The sequence below is a fragment of the Castor canadensis genome, chromosome 7, assembly GCF_047511655.1.
Source record: "Castor canadensis chromosome 7, mCasCan1.hap1v2, whole genome shotgun sequence".
Classification (NCBI taxonomy): Eukaryota; Metazoa; Chordata; class Mammalia; order Rodentia; family Castoridae; genus Castor; species Castor canadensis.
In genome coordinates, this window is record NC_133392.1 from 29,724,776 (window position 1) to 29,743,017 (window position 18,242).

The window sequence follows — 18,242 nt, forward strand, 5'->3', positions numbered from 1 at the left end:
GTCCACCTTACAGTGCAGGGATGTGCGTGGCTGGCTCGGGGCCTGGCACATGCTAGAGCCCAAGCAGTATGCTGCTATTGGTGCACTGTCGGCTACAGAGAGTGGAGGGAAGGTTCAGGTTTTGGGGCTTGCTGGAGGATTTATATGACATCATGGCCAGTGTCGTGCACAGGCCAGCTGGAAAGTGAAACTACTTATGGCAAAGAGAAGATTAGTTTAATTTTAGATCAGCAGAACTAGAGCTTTTGATATGAACAGTTTCATGAGTTTGCCTAAGGTTCAAATAATCATTCAAGGATCTTGTATGTGTTGAAATTGCTGCACACCAGTGAACACAGAGGACAAAAATCTCTCCCCAGAGTTTACATTCTCAGAGAGTTTGGAGAATTATCTTTCTGTGGATATTTATATTTCTAACGCAGAACAACTCTCCAAAGGTGGAAATGCAGAGAAGAAGGGTTGTTGTTTTTTTCTCCCAGCACACTTCTGATGGCCTGACATCATGGCACGTGGGCAGCAATTTCTTCCGCTTTCCCTCAAGCTATCTGTGTTCGCATTTCCTCTGCACTTCTTTTTACTTGTCTGGAGTTTGCAGAGCAGTTTACAGAAGCCAATGATGATTACGTTTCAAAATATATGGCCAGGTTTCTAAAATGGCCCAGCATGAGTAATAATAGTTGCTATTCGTAGTGTGTGCGGGGCAGGGAAGCGTAAGGTAAAATCCATATGTAAAATAGAGACGTCAGGCCCTAGCTTCTGCTCTCACGTATGAATCACATAACGCAGCAAGACTGACTTCTGTACCCTTCTAGGGTGTGTGTTTCTTGGTGACTACACACTCGTTCCAGCAGAGTAGGAGGTCAGTCAGTAAAAGAATTTATTGAGCCAGATTCTTCTGTACTTCTGAGTCATTTTCTGGTAGAATGAAAAAGTTCCAGAAAGAAACATTAACTCTTTCAGAACACAGTTCTAAAGTATAAGAAGATATTTCTCCAAGAAATCAATGGGGCTTATGCTAATATCTTTGCTTGATATTTTAGGTAATGAGATAGATATTTAGTAACATAGTAAGATGAAATTTAATAAAACGTTCTATAAGAAGGAAAATGATATCCACCTTGGCCCAACCCTGAGGAGTTGTCTTAACGATTAATAGATGGCTAAGAAATTTACAAAACACTGTGTTTTATTTTCTTTAAAAAAAAAAAAAAAAAAAAGACTTAGACACCACCCTTATGTGGAAATTTAACATCTGGCAACTTTAGTCCTCTGAAAGATGGCCAGAAAATAAGAACGGCCTCAGAGTACACAACCAATAACTGTCAAAAACTCCGGCACTAATATGTGTCCCTTACCTTACCACCACAAAAGAACATCCACCTGCCCTTTAGAGCATGTATACTTTTATTTATCTGGAAAATTGTATTAATTTTGGTGTTGTGTGTGTGGTCCTCCTTCTCCAGCAGTTGTAAAAAGCAACCTAGAAAGTGGGTGGGAAAATTGAGGAAATAAACTGAGAACACAGGGTAGGGTGGCAACGAGAGAGAAAGACCTAAAAGTTTATAACTGCAAAGGACTGAGATCATTACTACAACACAGTACAGTATCACACAACCCTGGCAACAGTCTTCATCGTGAACTTGCCTCCATCATGTTCTGTGTCTTCTGTGGAAGAAGTGGGGAAATAAACAATGTGCTTATTTTGAAACATGGTCAAAATTAACCAAGGTTTGATATGTTGAAATGGGAAGTTACGATGTTTGTCTGCTTGAAATAGCACATTCTGTGACGATCAGTAACAGATATGGGCTTGTAGTTGGTTATGGAAATGGCTTGTAGTAACTGAGCAGCTGTGGTACCTGTGCAAGGTGCTTTCACAGTTAGAATGCTGGGTAAGGCTTTGCAACAGACAGATTTGGTTTCTCATTCCGCAGCTGACATATGTGACCTTGGACTAGATTCCATCACTGCACTGAGTCTAGGTTCTTACCTGCCAAATAAATAAGATATGGCAAACCAATAATAAATGGTAGGGTCGTTGTGAGGGAAGGACACAAAGCAATGCACAGCTCCAGTACGTACTCAGGAAATGTTAGGCACCAATGTAAGTATTCCCATCATTACAATCAGCCTCTTGATGACTACAGTGAAAGTGTGGTTGCTCCATTTCTCAGGACAAGGAAACTGAAGCCCAGAGGAAATTTCACGTCCAGGGTGGAATAGCTAATGAATAGCTGGGATTCGAACCTTGGTCTCACTGGCTGCAGAATCCTACTGCTTTGCATTCACATCATGCTGTCTCCTTAGCATGTATTTATAGTTAGATTATTTTAATTTTTTTGGTGGCATGGGATTTGAACTCAGGGCTTCATGCTCGCTAGGCAGGCGCTCTTACCACTTGAGACACTCTGCCAGCCCAGATTATTTTAAATACAGAAAATCTGGGAGTTGAGGGTATAGCTCAGTAGTTGCCTAGCAAGCATGGGAAGGGGGTCAAGGAGGGGAAAATGTAAAGTCTGTGGTAGAAGGATATGTAAAGTGTTACTAGTCACTTCTCTTTTCTACTCTGGATCCAATCATCTCAGTATAGAAAAAAAAAAGTCCCAGTAATGTGAAAACAAGCTACTTTTGCTTAGAAGTACAAATTAAATGTGAAATGCTTAATTTCGATGTGTGACTTTTTAACGCCTTATACTCACATTACTTTATTCTACTATTGGTTAGATGCCTAATACGCTTCTTCTCCACATCAGTGTCTACTTAGATCATAAACTGAAGGAGCTACAACCATCTTTCCGTTTTTGTCTTGCGTTTGGATTGGTTATAGTTGTGAGATGAGGGGTAGAATCTCCAACTCCACCAACGCCAAGTGAGTACTTGAGGGGAGTAATGGAAAGGAGAGCTGGGACTGGCCAGCCTGAGATCTTCAGCTTCCCTGAAGAAGATCTAAGGGACAACGTAACTCTGATCCTGCTGGGTGTCCACAGGTGGACATATATATGCACACTGCTTATGTCCTTGCTTTCTGGTGTTTAAACACTTCCTGAAATCCTCAGCTACACGTGTCAAGAGAATGGATGCATCATCTGACGATGTCATGGAGCCATGACAGTGTAGGGACACTCACTCTCCAAGTTTGGGCTGGAGACACCACTATGCAGCCCTTTCTTGTTTTACATGGAGTTTTACTGTTCAGAGTGGTTTTTTTTTTGTTTGTTTTGTTTTTTGGTCGTCCTGGGATTTGAACTCAGGGCCTCATGCTTGTTAGGCAGGCACTCTTACTGCTTGTGCCATGCAGCCAGCCCTTTTTTAGTAACAGGTTTTTTCAGTACAGGTTCTCCTGAACTATTTTCCTGGTGCCAGCTTGGAACTGTGATCCTCCTGATGGCTGCCTCCTGAGTAGCTGGGATTACAAGCATGAGCCACTGGAGCCCAGCCTTTTCAGAGTGTTTTAAATCTTGGCCTAAGTGGTGAGAAGTGGCCCTGCTGCTGCTCCTCAGGTTGTTTATGTTGGTTTGCAGACACAGTCTCAGTAGGCAGGAGCCAGGTGCCTCTGTGAGTGCTGGCCCTGCAGCTGTGAAGCTCTGTGATTTTGGACAAATAGGTTTGCTAACCGTGCGGAGCCTCATGTCCTCATCTTTCAGATGAGGGTGGGAATAAATGACATGCCATATGTAAAGTCCCTGATTTTTCAATGCTGTATTTTTAAAGTACTATGCTGTCCAGTACTTACCTTACTGTTGCCTTCAGGCATTCTGAAAAGCCTACATTTGCCAACTTGAATGTTTTCAATCACTCCTTTTTTTTTTTTTTAAATGGTATTGGAGTTGAATTCAAGAACTTGTGCTTGCTAGGCAAGTGCTCTTGAGCCACACACCTCTGTCTCTTTTTGTTTTCAGATAGTGTCTTGCACCTTTTATCTGAGCCAAGTTCATACTATGATCCTCCTACCTGTGCCTCTTACATGTAATACCACTCTTGGCTTGTTTGTTGACATGGGATCTCACAAACCTTTTGCCCAGGCTGGCCTCAAACCATGATCCTCCCGATCTCTGCATCCCAAGTAATTGGGATTATAGATGTGAGCTTCTGTGCCTGGCCTTTATTTTCCTTTTTTTTTTTTTTTTGGTACTGGGATTTGAACTCAGGGCCCTCCACCAGCCCTTTTTTTGTGATGGATTTTTTTCAAGATAGGGGCTCATAAACTTTTTGCCCAGGCTGGCTTCAAACTGCAATCCTTCTGATCTCTGTCTCCTGAGTAGCTTGGATTATAGGTGTGAGCTGCTGGCACCTGGCAAAATTGCTGTTTTCTTTCTTTTTTTTTTTTTTCTTGGTGCCACTAGGGTTTGGACTCAGGGCTTCACGCTTGCTAGGCAGGCACTCTACTGCTTGAACCACTCCACCAGCCCTTATTTTCCATTTATTATAAAAGATTTAAACTCATATTAAGCTGTTCATCTGTAGACACCAAGCTGGGCCCATCAATACAACGATGGTGATATTACTTACTTGCAAGGCAGGTGCTCTACCACTTGAGTCATGCTCCCAGCCCTTTTTGCTTTATTTTTCAGATTGGGTCAAGTGTTTTGCCTCAGAACAGAATTCTCCTACCTCCCCTTTCAAATAGCCACAGGCACACACCACTACCACATCAAGCTTCTTTTTTGAGATAGGGTCTCACTAACTTTTTTATTATGTGGGCTGACCTGAAAACAATCCTTGCATCTCCACCTCCACATAGCTGGGATTACATGCCCCCAGAATTTTCTGTCACTCTAAGGTCTCGGTTGTGCTTTTTATTTTTTTCAATTCCAGAATTATTTTGAGAATCAGATAAAAATATGTGAAGAAATTATTTTTTTAAAGAAATAAATGAGAAAGTACTTTGATTTTTTAATATATAAAATACAAACTTTTTTGCTTAGTTTTGACTTCGTTTTAAGTATGCTTGTACCTTAAGCTTTATCATTCTCAAGAAATAGATTTTGGGGGGTTGAGTGCTGGTTGCTCACACCTGTAATCCCAGCTACTTGGGAGGCAAAGATCTGGAGAATTGTGGTTCAAGGCTAGCCCAAGCAAATCATGCTTGAAACCCCATTTCTAAAATAAACATGCAAAATGAACTGGTGGTATGGCTGAAGTGGTAGAGTGTCTGCTTTACAAGTGCTAAGCCCTGAGTTCAAACCCCAGTACCACCAAAAAAAAAAAAAAAAAGGTTTTTGGTATATGTTAAGTATTGATTCTCTCTGATTGTTTTGACCTTCTTTTCCAGGTGGGAAGGATGGAGACTGGCTCAGTGGTTCGCGCCATTTTTGACTTCTGCCCTAGCGTATCAGAGGAGCTGCCGCTCTTCGTGGGAGATGTTATTGAGGTGTTGGCAGTGGTGGATGAATTTTGGCTTCTAGGGAAGAAGGAGGACGTCACAGGTAAGAGGCCACAATTCCTCCTGTGCATGAAGTACTGCAGCCCCTCCCTTCTTTCCATATAAAAATAAAGGTTAAAGGGGACACTAAGCCAGTGCCTTCAGGATTCTCCTGTGTGCAAACCGTGGAGATGTGGGGGGAGAGTTTCTGTCGTCATTCCATCTCCTTATTGATTCTTTCAGAAGATTAAATGGTTAGATTCCAGCTGTCCCCAGCCTAGTTTTTCACTCATGCTTTTCCCTTTCCTTCCCTTTCCCTTCTCCGCTCTTTATCTTTTGTATTCAGTGCTATTATTTCCCTTCTCAAAATATGCATTTCTTCAGAACCCCTGTTTCCATTGCTTTTCACGGGCAGGTTTGCCTCTGATTGATGGAACTTAAGGTGCTCTTTCCTCTGGCCATCTTCTTTTCTCATTTCCTGCCCTGTCGTTCATTCTTTTCAGGGGAGCCTGCGTCACCCTGTTCACTCCTTCCTAGATCTGTGCTTGGCCCAATTCGCCTGAAGCCACCCTCTGCCCTAGATACTACCCATCTCCCACATTCCATGCATCTGGCTACTTTACTTCTATTTTTTTAAATACATAGGAACAGGGATTTCTTTCATCAACTAGTCCACGGGAAGGGGAACATTTCTCCACACAATGTGCACCTATATTAATCAATCCTTAACTTGCATGTATTTAAGTCTGGGTTGGAGTGTGCAGTACAGTCCTGAGAGTAGATTCTGTGGATGCTCAACCCACATTTGGAAAATAAATGGATTACCTTCCAGTAGAAGTGATATCCCTGCTGAGACGAAGCAGGGAGTTAGCAAGGCAGAGAGGATTGCTCGTTCAGAAGCCCTGGACAAAGGGACGGAGGAAACTTCAGTAAGCCATGAAGCTTGAGCGGGTGAGGGGACAGCTGGGCATGGCAGACAGATTATGCCAGGTGAGAGTTATGGAAGTGGGAGACTGGGGAAGTGCTTTAAGCATGGGCACTGCCGCAGTTTGAAGATGATAGTGGGGGAAGCTGAAGGCAGACAGGCAAGGTGGGAGGTTGCTGCTGTCATCAGGTGCAGGAGCTGATGGCTTGGACAGGTAAACGACAGATTCAAGAGACACCTCTTATTCTCACTCTTTCCAGCTGGCAGGCTCTGTCTTTCTACAACCACCTGTTAAAACCTACCCATTTTCAGACTGAATTGCTATCTTTTTCCTAAACATTTTCATGTTCTAGAGCCAGGCATGGTGGTATACACTTGTAATCCCAGCACTTGGGAGGCTGAGTAGGAAAATTACAAGTTCAAAGTAAGCCTGGGCTGCATAGCAAGTTTAAGGCTGGCCTGCACTACATAGTGAGACTCTGTCTCAAAAGAAAATCAGTAATTTTTTTTCATGTTCTTCCTGACCCATTATCGGCTTTCTCTGAACTTCCATAGCAATCTGTATGCATACATTATGACACAGGATTTCAGAATTATTACTTATGTCTGCACTAGATTTTCAACTTGTTTCCCTCTGCAGAGTACCTTGCTAGAGTGGCACTGATAAATGCTTATTGAATTGCATTCTGTCTTCTGCACCAATCTAATTTTGTGCACTGAACTTTTTCTACACTAGATTCTCCAATTATTAGCATGAAGTGAATTTTCAATCCATGGTCTATAAATGGACTCAGAAAAAAGTTTTTTCCATGTGCACAGAAAAAGAAATTTCAGTATTAAAAGAAAACTCAATATTGAATATGTTGGCTTTTTTTTTTTTTTCAGGACAGTTCCCCAGCAGTTTTGTGGAAATTGTGACCATTCCCAGCCTAAAAGAGGGAGAGAGGCTGTTTGTTTGCATCTGTGAGTTTACATCCCAAGAACTGAACAGTCTTCCCCTCCATCGAGGTAAGCTGAACACCAAAGAGTAGGCCCTTTGAAGATGAAGGAGTGGGCTTGCCCATTCTGACAAGTAGGTCCTTTTAAAAAATTTATACATGGCTAATATTGGAGAGTCCTCAGCAACACCAAGATAGTGAGGACAGTAGTAAGAGTAATACATATAGTATCTGAGTAGCATTTTACCATATTCACAGTATTTCCTCACAAATACATTCTCATCTGATCCTCAACACAGACCTAAGTATTATGAACTGTATTTTATAAATGCTAGTGAAGTTCAGAGGCTGTTTGCTGCAGGTGAGAAGCTTTGGCCTCAGGATGTGAACCCCTATCATCTTATCCTAAGTCTAGGACTATCTTTCCACTGTTGCAGTTTATTTCTCTTTCCCATAAAAACTAACATGGCTTTGTTAGTAAAATTACTATTTATTAATGCACAAAACAGTAATTTTGATATGGTAATTAAGAGACAAATGCAAAACAGTCCCATTTAGTACACTTCCATTAGATAATGTTATATTCTCACCAGAATCAGTTTAAAAGGGAGAGCAGTTGAACAGGAAAGTCTTCATGGTGTCTCAATGGTATTCCACACATTTCTCACTTGTACTCTCATAGACATAGGAATTTCTAAAGATGGATTATAAACCTTTTCAACAAAGTATACTTGGCTAAGTTCACACCTTTCTGCATGAACACAGAAACCAGCAGTATTCCCCAGATGGAGGCTTATGATCCATCCAGTTTTGTGATGACTCAGTCATCAAAGTGGTGGAACTTTCTGGGGCTATGGCTCAAGTGGATTCAATCCCTAGTACTGTAGGAAGGTAGGAAGTGGCAGTACTTAGTGTGTTATCAGTATAATTGCTTGTTCTTTTGAAACAAGATGGGCTTAATTTCTTAAACTATTTACACACACACAAAGTTCTCTAACCTAGAGTCAGAATCTGTTTTGAGAATTTCTTGCACATCACCCCAAACTCAGCCTCTTCTCTGTTCAGTGTTGGGACAACAGAAATAGATGAGGAACTTATAGCAGGGACCTTATCCTTACTTACAGCTCTCCCAGCAGAGGTCTGGAGTCAATGCCAGGCTAGCAGCCCTGGACAGAACGGAAAAAGGGCTTCTACCAGAGCTGTCCACAGGACTTGGACAGTATGGGCTTTCCATCTCTTACACCTGGCTCCTGGCGTGAATGGTGGGTGGAGGAGTATGCTGTGTGGAAAGATGCAGTATGTCTACAGTATTATGAGGCATCTGAGGATGTGGCTTCTGAAATTGGCATTTTTGCTTCATAATTCTTCATAATTACATCTTGTATAGTCACGTCTTAGAAATTAAAAATAAAAGAGAAAGATTTTGTGCTGAAGCCTGTGCTGTGAAGATTGGCCTAGTGTGTTCTTAACAGGCTTTGAAATTAAAATCCACCTCAGAAATCCTAGAGCCACCTCAGAGAGTCTCCAGAAGACCCTGACATTGACCTTTCAGCTGTGAATTGCCTGTATCAAGACTGATTCAAGATCAGGTGGGGCCCTGGAATCTGTAGAGCTTATGAGAGGAGTCCTAAGAATTAGGATGCAGGGGAGAGCGAATAGAAAAGATAAGTGGTTTTATCTTGTTCTCCTCTCTGAGATATCCTGCTGCTGATAAATACCCTAGCCCAGTCAGCTCTTCCCTTTTGTGCCTGCCACATATCTTCTAGCTCAATATGGCTTCTGATTTGAAAAAGCAAGCTTTCATGGATGAGGTGATTAAATGTACCTATATAATTTGTCTTTTTCTGAGAAGCTTATCTTGACACACTGAAATGATTTTAATCCCTCTTATTTTCTATACATGACAGGTGACATCAACACAAATTAATTTTGCTATTTGGAAACAAAGTCACCACAAAATGAAAGCATTGTTTTATATTGCATGTAGTATATCAGGCTTGAGTCTAGGTTTCCTGGTTTTCAAGTCTAGTGTTTGAGGTGACCCTTCTACTTCTTAGGCCAAAAATCACTTTCCCATTAGAGCAGCAATTCAGCTCATGAGTAGTATCAATTCCTTTGCCACTGCCTCAGTACTATTAATCCTGACCATTGTGATTTCTTTCCTCTGTCTCTGGAACCCTCAGTGTAACAGTAGCTTTTCCTCTTCTGTGTACAGAAAACTTTGGTGAATAAATGTCAGAAAGAGATTCAGAAACTGTAAGAGTATGTGGGATTGTGTTTGCAAGCTGCTGTGCTACCAAGCTGCCTTTCTAGTTGTTTTCTACTTAAGAAGTATCATCAAGGCCAAGTGTGGTGGTTCACACTTGTAATCGCAGCAACATGGGAGGCAGAGATTGGGAGGATTGCAATTCAGTGCCAGTTGAGGCAAAAAGCTAGTGCAACCCAATCTCAGTCATTAAATCTGAGCATAGTGATACATCATCTCAGCTATGTAGAAGGCAAAAATTGGAGGATTTTGGTCCAGGCCCGCCTGGGCAAAAATGAGAGCTCCTATTCAAATACACCTAAAGCAAAAAGGGTTGAGGGCATGGTAGAGCATTTGCCTATCATACTTAAGCTCTTGATTTCAAACTGCAGTACTGATAAAACAGTATTAATACAGGAAAAAGTATACCTAGCTATATGTACATATGAGTACATATAACAGACGCATTGTGTATTGATATATGCTAAGAGCAGGTGATACAGCCTATAGGATAAGAATTCTGATAGCCCTAGATTTAAATCCAACTCCACCACTTAATAGCTGTGACCTTGGGCTAGTCATTTAAGTCACTCATCCTCAGTGTCCTTATATAAAAAGTGAGGGTACTAATAGCCACCTCAGGGTGGTCATGAGGATTAAACGCGGTTTTGTGTGTAAAGCATCCGGCAAAGGAAAGCACTTGATAAATGCCAGCTATTTTAGTTAGCCTCAACTTGTGTCCCTGAGGCTCCTTGGTGTGCTTTGGGGTCTGTTTCTTGGATATGTCTGTGCAGGTTTGTGTATGGACATTTTCCCAGGTAATTCTACCTGGACTTGGAGTCATCAGTGGTTCGTCCAGCAGGTGTCACCCTTCCTCCTTCTCCTGAAGCTCCCCATTATTTTGGATTGTTCCTTGTGTTTTATGTTATATTTAAACTAAGAAACAAAACTATCTCATAGAAGAAGGGTCAGTACAGGTGGCCAGTGCCACTGACTATCCTAAAATAGAGGAGAAAACAAAAAAAGAAAAGTAAAACAAGAGAGTGTGATAAGGAAAAAACAGGAAAAAGAGGGGAGAAAGTGAATGTGTCATATGGGCTATCACTAATAATTGCCTCACATAACAAAATGCTTATGCCTTGTCTATAACCTCATATTTTAGGCTACCCCATAAACAAAAGGCTAAGAAAAATAAATCAAGGAATCTATTTATAAATAAATTGATGAGTATTATTTATCTGTCATAGCACGTGTGTGCCAGAAGTTTAAGACAGCAGGGTTAAAGTTTTGATATGGCTCACAGAGAAACCTAATTAAAACATGCACTCAGTTCCCTGGGTGTTTAGAGCTGCAAGGGAGTCAGAGAGGAACCTATTCATGCAGGACCAGACTGTTTATATCAGGTTCTAAGAAGACCTGCATTTGTTCTTATCATTTCATTCCTAATTCACTTCCTGTTCAAATAAAAAATCCGATCAAGGGAAACAAGCAGTATGACTGGGATTACTTGTGTATGAGCCAAAGGCTCAGGCTGACCCTAAGGGTCACTGCATTTTCTATATTTCTGTCCTTAAATCTGGTCACACTAGTCCAAGAGTTCCTCATAATGGTGTCTGGAAATTGATTCTGGAAATGACCATCAGGCAGTCTCCATTTCTAGGGAATCACCAAGGATTCCAGGGAAATGGCTTGCATGACCAATGAAAACTCAGGAGCAGGCAGGACTGTAAAATTAGTCATTGAACTAAATTAAGGTGCCTTCTAGGGTCTAAATGTGATTTTTTTAAAAATTCACCTTTATTATGTAGAACTAACCAACAGAGTGACAGTCTTTCAGGTAGTAAAGCTTATCAAAACAGTCACTCTGTTGAAAATAGACAGGAAAACAAGCCCTATTATACGAGTTCATAGAGATCTGGTCAAACAAAGAAAACACTGTCATTCCACTGTGTTAAGAGAGCCAGTCATTTTAAAGCCAGCAGAGTGGAAGTTATGGCACGCTTTGATTTTCTATTCACCAAGAGGCCCTTTGTGTCTGAGCAGTCATATCACCAGTGAGTTCCTTCTGTGACCCTGATGGCAGGCCTTGGGGTCAGTAGGGGAAATAACTTGTAATTCTTGGGACCCAAAGCTTTGACCAGTGAATATGAGATCATAAAAGAAATATAAGACCGAGCTGGGTGTGGTGGAGCATGCTTGTAATCCTAGCTACTTGGGAGATGGGGGAAGGAGGATTTTGAATTCGAGGCCACTCTGGATAAAGTTAGCAAGACCCTGGCTCAAAAGGAAAATACAAACAAAAGGGCTAGGTGCATGGCTTAAGTGCAAGGGTGCTTACCTACCACTTAAAAAACACTATTTTGGGGGAACATTTCTCAAGTCAGTGAAAATATATTGTGTACCTTCTACAAGTCTAATGCCATGCAGCATGTAAACGTGCAAGTGCCAGATTTCATGATAAAAGCCGTCATTTCTCTTGTAGGCCATAGATGTCCAAGACGAATGTGAGTTTCTAAGGAAAAAAGTTTCAGATGGAGAGAAAATGGTAATAAAAGTTTGGAGTTCATAAAGACATGGCTTTGTATGGGAAGCAAAGTCCCTTACGTGCTGGACATGGTGGTGCACTCTATAATCTCAGCATTTAGGAGGCTAAGGTAGGAGTTGGAGGCCAGCTTCAGCTACATAGCAAGACCCTGTCTTAAAAGCAAACAAAACCAAACAAAAGACGCCAGGTGTGGAACAGGGTCTCATATCCTTGGTGGGATCACAGCAAGTGTTTGATGGAGGGTAGAATTATGATTGGAGAATAGCCTTATGGTGTCTTCAAGTAAGCTTCTGTAGCATGTATCAGAGCAAACTTCCATTTTCTCTAGGTCAGGAAATAAGAATTATTAGAGAAGAAGCTAACGGGCAGTAGACTCCCCATGTCTCATGATGAAATCTGATAAAACTGGTGTGTGTATAAGTCTTAATTGGCATGAGTCTCTGGTAGGCAGGAAGAAATCATTTATGAGGCAGCACTTAAAAGGGCAAGATGGTAGGATCTGGACTAGGGTATTAGCAAAGAGTCATCAATAGATGGGAGAAATATTTTTATGAAAGGAAATTAGCAGCAGGAGGCCGTTTGAGAGGGAAGACATACTGAATTTGTCTGGGAGTTGGGGCTGAAGAATAATTACCACTTCCAAGTGGACACGAGTGTTGACTATGCAAAAGGCAATTCTCCAGCTTCTCAACATGCAAAAGCGAGGCGGTGCCTGGTGTTACACGGACCTGCAAAATCCACTGTAACTCAAGAGCATAGAAGACCCAGCTTTCTGGTGTGCCTGACTGTGGATTGACCCTGTGACTTTGCTGGATTCTTTGCTGTCCCATCTAGTCTTCTCATTTACTGCTGTTTTGCATTCCTTGAGCATAAAAGGCAATGACTTAAGAGCGCAGTGAAAATAAAGTTCAAATAAGATTAAAATTGATAACCCACAAAATGAATAATTCATAATCAGATGATTAAGAATTTGTTATAAAACCACTGATTGCAGAACATGGAGGAATTGTTTTTAACTGGGGTAAATCCTTAGAGACTTAGTTTCTTTTTTCTAGAAACAAACTGAGCTGTCATTCTTTACCTCACCTTCTTCAACACTGAGACAGATGTCACGTTCAGCTTATATTTTATGAAGATAACCTGAAATATTGGTTATTGTCAAAAATAAAAGTGCTGATTACTAGAACTTTCTTTAAGATTTTGTTGTAATGTATGTTCAGGATAGGGCTAGCTCAAGAAGGCCTGTAGAGGGAGTCGGTGAAGATCCTATCACCCACATCCTTCTCCAACCATTATCCCATTCATGAAGAGTTTTTGGGGGGTTTTTTTGGCAGTACTGGGGTTTGAATTCAGGGCCTAACACCTTGAGCCATTCCACCAGCCCTTTTTTGTGATTTTTTTTTTTTTTTTTTTGAGATAGGAGCTCAGGAACTGTTTGCTAGGACTGGCTTCAAACTGTGATTCTCCTAATCTCTGCCTCCTGAGTAGCTAGGATTACAGGCTTGAACCATGACACCTGACTAAGACTTTTCTTAACTGCTGCATATTTTATGATAAATAAAATATAGTGTGAGAAGTTAGGTTCATGGCAAACCCTATCCAAAGGGCTATATTAAACCCAGAGGCATGGATGTACTAGTATTGTTTATAGCAGCATTTAAATAACCTTTTTTTTTTTTTTTTTTTTGGTGTTTGGTGGGTACTGGGGTTTGAACTCAGGGCCTCACACTTGCTAGGCAGGTGCTCTACCAGTTGAGCTACTCTGCCAGCTCAAAGTATTTATCAAACTTTTGGGCTTTAGGAACACTACATATTCCTAAAAGTTATTGAAACCCCAAAGAAATTTTGTTTTATTGTAGTCTATATCTATTGATAATTATCATATTATCTATAGAGACAGGGAATTTATTAAAAAGTTTATCAACTCACTAAAAATATTACATAGTAATATAAACAACATTTTTATGAAAAAATAACTGTAGCTTTCCAAACAAAAAAATTTAGTGAGGAGTAAAATTGGCTTGCATTTTTGTAGCTCTTTTTAATGTCTGATTTAATAGAAGAAAGCTGGATTTCATATTTGCATGTGTGTTCAATCTATTGCAATATGTTGTTTTGGTTGAAGTCTATTGAAAACATCCAGCCTTACAAAGCTATGCACTGGGAGATTCGAAGTACATTTTAATAACCTGGATAACTGTGACATTCTTCGATATCACACCAAGATGTAGTGAGTGGTAGTTTGTTAAGAGCTAATTGCAAACTTATATCTGAAAGAATATCAGTGAACTTTTCATACTTTTACACTAAAATTCATTAGTTTATCTTGCTTTTGGAATGACTCTTTTAACCATGTATGACTTTATAACAGCATAAATTGGTCATTTGGAAAATATTGATTCAATGAGTTACTCCATTTTTCCAAATATTGATCATTTTTATTATACATTAAAAAATTATATTTGTTAATAGCATCAAAGAAGTCTTTTAAGTATGGGAAAACTGTCAAGCTCCTGGTAGTAGATCTGGTTTTTCAAAATTCTAACTTGAGCTTAGACATTGGAATTTTACCCTTGGCAACAAATACTGTTGCTTGTTTTCCTTGAAATTAAAGACTCTCTTCTTTCATTTTGGAAAAAAAGTCTGCCAGATATCCAAGCCAGATAACCATAGCTATCTATTAGTCATTCTTTCACAAAAAATGGTGTTCAGTGAAAAAAAGCAGTTGGTTCAAGGGTGTAACTCAGTTGCTCAAGTGCTTTCCCTCAAGGCATATAGTAAAAGTGCTTTGTACATGATAATGTCACACAGAATATTACAAAGGAAGTGTCCGCAAGGGTTAAGATTTAATTTGTATTGCTTCATCAAGGAATTTTTTTTTTTTTTTTTTTTGCAGTACTAGGATTTGAGCTCAGGGCTTACTAGGCACCATACTGATTAAGCCACACCCCAGCCCTTTTTTTCTTTCGTTATTTTTCAAATAGGATCTCACATTTATGCCCAGGTCAGCCTGGACCACAATTTTCCTATTTATGTTTCCCTCATAGATGCCTGAGATGACTGGCATACACTACCATGCCCAGCTTTTTATTGTTGAGGTAGGGTCTTGAGAACTTTTTGCCTGGCTGTGCCCTGGTGAGTAGTTCAAGTGGTTGAGCACATGCCTAACTCAGAGCAAGGCCCTGAATTCAAATCCAAGTACCACCATTTAAAAAAAAGAGAAATAGAGAACTTTTTGCCTGGCTGGCCTCAAACCTAGATCCTCCTGACGTCCATCTCCTGAGTAGCTAGGATTATAGATGTGAGACACCACACCTAACTTAAGGACATTCCTAACTGAAACCTCATTTTTTTACATGTGAGTGTTGATAGTGAAGAATACAGTGACCATTCAGCAATCCCCCCCACCCCCATTGCTTTTGAACAATCACAGGTAAAGAAATATGAAAACAATTGTTATCTCACAGATCTTCTGAAAAGATCCAGGGACCCACCCCTAGGGTTCCACGGTCCATACTTTGCAAACCTAGGTCTATAGGGATGTTCCAGTTCATTGACTCATTGCGAGTGTTCGTGCTCCTGAAATTCTAGTGTACATTTCCTTGAATTAGTGTTTAAATGATAACTTCACTGTTAGTTATAGTGATACTCCACTGGGGTGATGGCTGAGGTCGTTATCCTTGCTTCTCTTTTTTTAGGTGACCTGGTGATTCTTGATGGCGCTCCCATTGCAGGCTGGCTGCAGGGCCGAAGCTGCTGGGGCGCTCGGGGTTTCTTCCCATCCTCGTGTGTCCGGGAGCTCTGCCTCTCATCTCAAAGCCAGAAGTGGCACTCACAGAGTGCACTGCTTCAGATTCCTGAATATTCCATGGGACAAGCCCGCGCTCTGATGGGACTGTCTGCCCAACTGGATGAGGAGTTGGACTTCAGGGAAGGCGATGTGATTACTATTATTGGAGTTCCTGAGCCAGGCTGGTTTGAAGGGGAGTTAGAGGGTCGAAGAGGCATTTTTCCTGAAGGTTTTGTGGAGCTTTTGGGTCCCCTGAGGACTGTTGGTGAGTCAGTAAGTTCTGGAAGTGGAGAGGACTCTGTTGCTAATGGTGAAGTAGATGTTCCTCTAGGAGAAGAGAGAGGGCCTGATGAGGATGAAGAGGAACCAGGGACTTATGGCATCGCCCTGTACAGATTCCAAGCCCTGGAGCCCAATGAGTTGGATTTTGAGGTCGGGGATAAAATTAGAATTCTGGCAACCTTGGAAGATGGCTGGCTAGAAGGATGGCTGAAGGGCAGGACAGGCATCTTTCCTCACCGGTTTGTAAAGCTACGTCCTAACGCCAGGGCAGAAGCTATGACTCTGCCCCAAGAAGGCAGCCTCGCCAAGACCCCTGAAAACTCTTCAGAGGAGCTAATACATGAATGTCAGGAGTGTGAACCAGAGACACCCAGCAGTGTTCTCTCAGATTCCTCCGCTTCTCCAGATCGTCGGACTCCTGAGTATGATGTAAATAAGAACTCTGCTCAAGATGCAGGCACCTCAGAAGAAGGTCATCCCAGAAGTCCAGGCGTGGAGCATGGAAAACCTCTTGCTAAAGGCTCTTCCATGCCTGAGCCTTCAGAAGTAGTCAATGGTTTTCCCTCCCAATCACAGGTACATTTTTATCCCAAAGTGCAGAAAAAACAGTATTATTCTACACTAGGAGGGAGCCACCAAAGCTCAGAACAGTTCTCTGACCTTCTTCCTCTGGAAGCCAGGACTAGAGACTACTCCACCCTCCCTCCCAGAAGAACATATACCCAGCCCCGAGCCCTTCAGAAGCCAGCGCCCTCCCTCCACAGGGCCTCTTCCCTCACAGCCTCCAGGGCAACCAAACCCAGCCAACTGAGCCCTCAGCTGCAGGCCATGGCACAGTATGCTACAAAGCGCCTCACATCCAAAGGAAATGCCCCCCTCGTCTGCTCTGAGTCAGAGAGATCACAGAGGAAGCCTGGTCTGCAAGGCAAGGGACCTGCTGTAGACCTCATCACACTGTCACAGGGAGAGGGCAGCGTTGACCTGGATTCCAAGTTGACACAGCAGCTGATAGAGTTTGAGAAGAGCCTGTCAGGGCCTAGTGCAGAGCCGGAGAAAATTTTGCGACACTTTTCAATCATGGACTTTAACTCCGAGAAGGATATCGTTCAAGGTTCCTCAAAGATAATCCCCCCACAGGAGCTGCCTGAGAGGAAGAGGACCTTGAGGCCACCACCACCCCGGCCTTGTACTCCAGCATCCACTTCTCCCCATCTGCTGGTTGAGCAGAGCCCGAAACCTGGGCCCCCTTTGGTCATGCGGCCCTCTCGTCCAGCTCCCCTGCCTCCCTCTGCACAGCGGAGGATGAATGTAGCCTCCCCCAAGCCCGTTTCCAGTCAGCATCCTAGTTGGGAGGCCCCGGAAAAGGAGGCCCCTGAGCATACAGAAAAGAGTCTGGACCAGACTTCCCCATGCCCCTCAGTACTGGTGAGGATTCAGGAAGTAGAACAAGACCTGGACATGTACACCAGGGCTCAGGAAGAGCTGAACTTGATGCTGGAGGAAAAGCAGGATGAATCCTTAAGGGCAGAGGCCCTTGAAAACCTTGAATTCTATGAGAGTAACATTCAGAGTCTGCATCTGGAGCTCCAGCAACTGAGAGGTAAGTGAGAAAAAATATAAACTTGTTCTTGACACCCACTGGTCGCAGAGATAGACTACCCATGTGACCCAGGGATTGTTACGTCTTTGAGAATGATTTGCTTTTTCGTTATGCATTTCCTTACTCTGTCACCACAGTTAGATCTCTCTGTCTTGCTATGTCAAAAGACCACTGTGTCCTCTCACTTCATTTGCTGCTCAGATAAGAAGCTTAAGCCTCAGAGATGTGCACCCATTGACACGTGTGCCTGTCTTCTGCTGAGGCATTCATCCTGTGGTACAGATGGAAAGTTCTTTTTTTGTTGTTGTTGTTGGTACTGGGGTTTGAACTCAGGGCCTCACACTTGCCAAGGCAGGTACTCTATCACTAAGCTATCCTGTCAGCAGTAAATGTAACGTTCTTGACCAAAGTCTGCTAAGAATGAAAGACATTCAGGCTAAGCCCTCCTCAGAAAACTACGACTTAGATCTTTTTGCTCCAGAGACTGGATCAAAATGATAGGTAACACTTACTGTGACCGTTTTTCATATAGAATCGTCACAGCTCCCTTCAAGA

The 18,242-nt window shown here is 42.0% G+C and overlaps 1 protein-coding gene across 2 annotated transcripts in view; it reads left to right on the forward strand.

Annotated features, from left to right (window-relative positions):
• The window catches only part of Dnmbp (dynamin binding protein), a 104,017-nt gene that overhangs the window by 27,831 nt on the left and 57,944 nt on the right, over nucleotides 1–18,242 (forward strand). For both annotated transcript variants that reach the window (XM_074078542.1, XM_020156307.2), the window contains exons 2-4: nucleotides 5,273–5,426; nucleotides 7,173–7,295; nucleotides 15,714–17,687. In XM_074078542.1, the coding sequence (XP_073934643.1) occupies nucleotides 5,282–5,426; nucleotides 7,173–7,295; nucleotides 15,714–17,687 (2,242 nt within the window). In that variant the 5' untranslated portion in view covers nucleotides 5,273–5,281. The remainder of the gene's footprint in view (nucleotides 1–5,272; nucleotides 5,427–7,172; nucleotides 7,296–15,713; nucleotides 17,688–18,242) is intronic.